Source organism: Petaurus breviceps, unplaced genomic scaffold (genome assembly GCF_028583685.1).
Source record: "Petaurus breviceps papuanus isolate PSGF00001 unplaced genomic scaffold, PetGlider_PUasm1.0 90760, whole genome shotgun sequence".
NCBI lineage: Eukaryota > Metazoa > Chordata > Mammalia > Diprotodontia > Petauridae > Petaurus > Petaurus breviceps.
The window spans coordinates 8,708,077-8,713,001 of record NW_027187338.1 but is presented as its reverse complement, the minus strand read 5'-3'; the positions used below and the strand labels follow the sequence as shown (position 1 = coordinate 8,713,001).

Here is a 4,925-nt window from a genome sequence, read left to right as displayed (position 1 = left end):
AGGAAGGGAAGGGAAGGGAAGGGAAGGGAAGGGAGAGGGGAAGGGGAGGGGAGGGGAGGGAGGAGGGGAGGATTAGCTTTAAAGCAACAAGTGTCAGAGCTGAGGCTGGAATACCAGGCCCTAATTTCCCACCAAAGCTCTTTCCATTATCGCCTTGTCTTGTAGGGTTTGACCCCTTCCCCAAGGCCCCATTGGTTGGGGCCCATCGAGCACCTTGCTGTGTGCATAGACCACAGAGCCCAGCAGCTTCCAGGTCCCTCCGCGGCGGTCCATGCGCACCATGCGCAGAATCTGAAGGAAGCGCATGCTCCGCAGGGCAGATGTGGCAAAGATGTTTCCTTGGGTACCAGCAGCAATGACGGCCAGTGAGGCCACAAACACGATGAAGTCTGAGGTGGAGGGAAGAAGGTGAGGAATGGTGGGAGTCACAAGGACATTTGCCTCCAGCATGGCCTCTGAATATAGCCCCTGAAAGCCTTGTGCTCATGATTGGGGTCAGAGATCATTTATCACAAATTAGAACCAAGTTGGCAGGGAAAGGGAGGAAGGAGGCTTATGGTGAGAATTAGAATCCTATTAGGTGCCCCAATGCTCCTAGTTAGTGTTAGTTGGGGTGAGGATCAGGGAAAACACTGGGGGCCAAAGTAAGGATTGTCTGACACCACTGCTAGGGGTCAGAATTGTGGTGAAGGTCAAGAGTCAAGACTCAGGTCAGAGGTCAGAAATCAGAGCTCCCCATTACCGATGACGCAGAATGGTTTCCTGGCAAATCGGAAGCGCCCCTGCCAGCCCCTGTAGCGGCAGCAGCAGCCAGCAGACCACACACGAATGATGTACTCCATGCCGAACACCACAATCATCACAAACTCCTGTGGGGAGGAAAGGCCTGGGTCTAGTTGGGGAGAGGGGCCCCGAGCATCTTTCTCATGCCCAGCTCTTGACTTTTGATCTCTGCCCCACCCTGTCCTGGGACCTTTTCTTAGGACTGAAGAGAGGTGGTGAATTGGCCCATTTCACATCAAGAGTGGGGCTTCTTGGGGCGGCCAGGTAGCACAGTGAGTAAGAGCACCGGCTCCAGTGTTGAGAAGACCTGGAGATCGAATCCCAGGCTCAGACACTTAGCACCCACCCAGAAACACCTGGCCGTGTAACCTTGAGCAAGTTACTTAACCCCAATTGCTTTAAAAAAAAAAAGAGTGGGGCTTCTGTCTCCCTTGTAGACTGGGGGCTGTCTCTCCACCCTGACTTCTAGACGGGGGATATCTAAAGGCAGGTTCCCATCTCCCTGCCTCACACTAAGGGGTCCCCTAATCTTTCTTACAGTCTAGAAGCTCCCTGAGGAGAGAGGTGTATTTTCTCTTCAGCCTAGGGGCTCCCTGAAATGTTGGTTACTCTCCCTGACTTTCCCAATCTGAGGGGGACCCCTGGGGACAGAAGCGTTCTCCAGTATGCCTCATAGTCTGGGAGCTCCTTGAGAGCAAGACTGTCTCTCCACCTAGGGGCTTCTTAAAGATCCTAGCTGGGTCTCCCTAGCCTCCCAGCCTGGAGGGGTGGTGGTCCCTTAAGACAGAGCTAGAGTCTCTGGAGACAGTCTGAGTACTCTGTGTCCAGAAATCTGAGAAAGACTCAAATTATAGCATAAAAAGGATTGATCATGCCCACCCCAGGAGACTGAATTCAGACTGGCTCCGGCGGACTCTATTAGACTCTGCCTTCTCTGGCTCCCCAGCTGGACCTCTCTGTCTTTTCATTCTTGTTCAGCCCCTTCCCGCTCTCCTCCCTCACTGCTCACAGCTCCTGCCCTGCAGGGGCCCAGCCCCCACACCAAAATTCTGCATTGTCAGACAAACCTCCCATGAATCTCCTCCATCAACCTACTCTACTTTTGCCCCCACTTTCCTCACTATAAAGTGGGGATAATAATAGCATCTATCTCCCATGGTTGTTGTAAGGCTCAAATAAGCTATCTGTAAGGTGCTATATAAATGCTAAGCCACAATTTTTACAGAAATGAGGAAACTGAGGCCTGGAGAGTTTCAGTGATTTGTCTAAGGTTACACAGCCAGGATATGAACCCAAGTCCTCTGACTTTAAGTCCTTGGAGCTTTTCTTTACACTGTGATCCCTCCTTCCATCTACTCACTGCCCTCCAATAGACACATAACCTCTCTTTAGGCACAGGGGCACACAGTGGAAAATTGTCTTGAGGGGAGGAAGACATGATGGACCAAGGACCACAAAGTCAGGGTCTTCAGTAGGCCCTGGGAACATCAGTAAATCAGAGCAAGCCAAGGTTCCTTCAGAGGAGAACCAGAAGGGTCCTCAGAGGTCAACTAGAGGACCTAGAGGTCCAACTGTCTCATTTTACAGATGAGTACATTGAGGCCTGGAGGAGTTAAGCTCAGATTAAAACTCAGATCTCATGAGTCTAAATTCAACCACCACACCATGTCTCCCATGTCCCAATGTGAAGTCAGGGAAGGAGAGAGGGATAGAGCACCTCCTAACAGGACCTGGCAAGCTCAGGGAGAGAGAGTGCCCATGATAAGCATCCTACTCCAGCTACGCTTATCACAACTCACACCCCTGGCTGCAGATGTGGCCAGATTGGGAGGAATTTTCCACAGAATCTGATGCCCAGGGATAGAACCATCTCCCACCAGTACCTGATGCCACCGGCTGGTCCCCCCTCCTGGGTGTCCCATGAACCACAGTCCTGACCCTTACTTTTTGTGCTCCCCGTATCCCAATATACTCACCAAGATGAGGAGACATTCATTGGCAAGCTCCTGGTGTTCCTGAATGGTGGACAGCACTGACAGTACCAGACAGCTAAAGACCAGCAAGAATCTGAAGGAAGAGCGGCAAAGTCAGTCCACTGGGTGGCCGGAGAGTGCTCAAGGGCTAACCAGGGAGGAGAGAAGGGGGTGGGGAGGGGAAGAGCAGCAAATGAGGCTAGGAAAGTGGGGGCAGCTCATGGAAGGCTAAGGAGGGCAGCCAGACCCTGCCAGCAATGGGGAGCCCCTGAGGGATCTGCAGCAGAGGAAAGTGAAGGCTGCAAAGGCCTTGACTCCCCACCCCACCCGACTGCCCCCAAGCAGCCGGATTGGAAGCAGAAAGGCCTAGGTCAAGGTCCCAGGTCTGCCACTTTTTAACTGCAACTCAGTTCAATGGGATTCAGCAGTTATAAAGCATTTACCTATAAGGCACCTGTAACTACGTGCTAGACAACCAAGACAAAAGAGAAATAAGCCCTGCCCTCAAGGTGCTTCCATTCTACTGGGATGTGGAAAGATAGGCCCAGTGATGAGTAAACATGTAATGCACATAAAACTCCAGGTAGAGTAATTTCCAGAGAGACAGGGCTCTAACAACCCAGGTAGAAGGAGGGATGAGGAAAGACCTTTTGTAGGAGGGATCTCCTGAGCTGTTGCTTCAAAGCAAGCTAGGAGGGAGAGGGGAGGGAGAGCACCTTCCAGCACGGAGGTAGGAGGTGGAACATCAGGCATAGATAGCAGCCTATTTGACTGGCATGCAAGGCAAGGGAAAAGGACTTGGCAAGGTAAATGGCGGCCAGGCGGTGGGGGGCTTTAAAAGCCACATGGATTCTTTCTGGTTGTCTTGTATTTTCTCAAAGAATGGACAGTAACAGTATCTCTGCTATTATGTGGGTCTCTGAAGATTGTTCTGACCTTGAAAGGGGCTCTCACACTCAGCAAGGTTGGGAACCACTGGGCTGGGTGGTCATCTCTAAAGCCCCTTAGTCTTTAGGAAGTCTAAATCCTATAAACCCCTCAGTAAACAGAAGGCCTTGGATGGCTGAGGATCTGAGCACCCTTGCCCTATGGTCTGCTGTAAGGACCAGACTCCTGACTCTGGGCACAGCTAGCTTGTCTGCCAGGGGCTCCCTGCTCTCAATCCCTTCTTCCTGAAGGTGGGGGAAAAGATGGTAAAAAGCAGATGGACATCACATGATTCTCCAGCTGGAAGGGACCTCAGAGGCCATGTAACCACTGAGGCCCAGGGAGGGGAGGGGTCTTGCTCCAGATCTTGCCTCAGTTGGGCAGCAAAGGGGGAAAACACCTGGAGAAGGTCTCCATCCTCACCTCCTTCCCTTTAGCCTCAGATTCAGAGGAGCCTTTCCCCTTGCTAAGGCCAGCCCCCCCAACCTGCACCCTGATTCCATCCCCTCCTGTATTCATTGAAACTCATCCCACTTCAATCATTCACCTTCCTTTTTCTTTTTTTTCCTATGAAATATTTATTTCCTCAGAAACAAGCTGTAAAATCTCAAGGCCATAGAAAAATGAATGAAAAATGTTTATTAACTGCTTACCATGTGCCGGGGGGCAGCTAAGTGACATAGCGGATTGAGGGCCGGTCCTGGAATCAGGAAGACTCATCTTCCTGAGTTCAAATCCAGCCTCAGACACTTCCTAGCTGTGTGGCCCTGGGGAAGTCACTTAACCCTGTTTGCCTCAGTTTCCTCATCTGTAAAATGAACTGAAGAAGGAAACGGCAAACCACTCTCATATCTCTCCAAGAAAACCCCAAATGGGGTCACAAAGAGTTAGACTGAAAAATGACTCAACAACTACTACCATGTGCCAGGCCCTGTTCTAAACACTGGGGAGACAATAACAAAGTAAGACAGTTCCTGTCCTCAAGAAACTTACGTCAAAATAGGACAGTAAACAACAACAAAAAAGAATGAGCCCCTACCTCAATTTTTTTTAGCATGGTCAACCAACAAAAAGGTGCTACCATTTTGGAACAGGCTAATAAAATAAAAGAGTAGGCATATTCTATCTGTATAGACACTTACAAAAAAACCACAAATGGAATCATGGCTTATCAGTGAATGCATACAGTAATATTCCAGAATGATGTGAACGGTCTCCAAACTCTAAAGATGAAAGGACAAT

The 4,925-nt window shown here is 50.3% G+C and overlaps 1 protein-coding gene across 1 annotated transcript in view; it reads right to left on the bottom strand.

The window, feature by feature from the left end:
• KCNQ4 (potassium voltage-gated channel subfamily Q member 4) overlaps positions 1-869 on the bottom strand; it is a 28,558-nt gene extending 27,689 nt beyond the window's left edge. The window contains exons 1-2 of the mRNA XM_069068079.1: positions 743-869; positions 214-389 (exon numbers count right to left, since the gene is read on the bottom strand). Coding sequence (XP_068924180.1) covers positions 214-389; positions 743-860 — 294 coding nt within the window. The 5' untranslated portion in view covers positions 861-869. The remainder of the gene's footprint in view (positions 1-213; positions 390-742) is intronic.
• Positions 870-4,925: the final 4,056 nt, after the last annotated feature.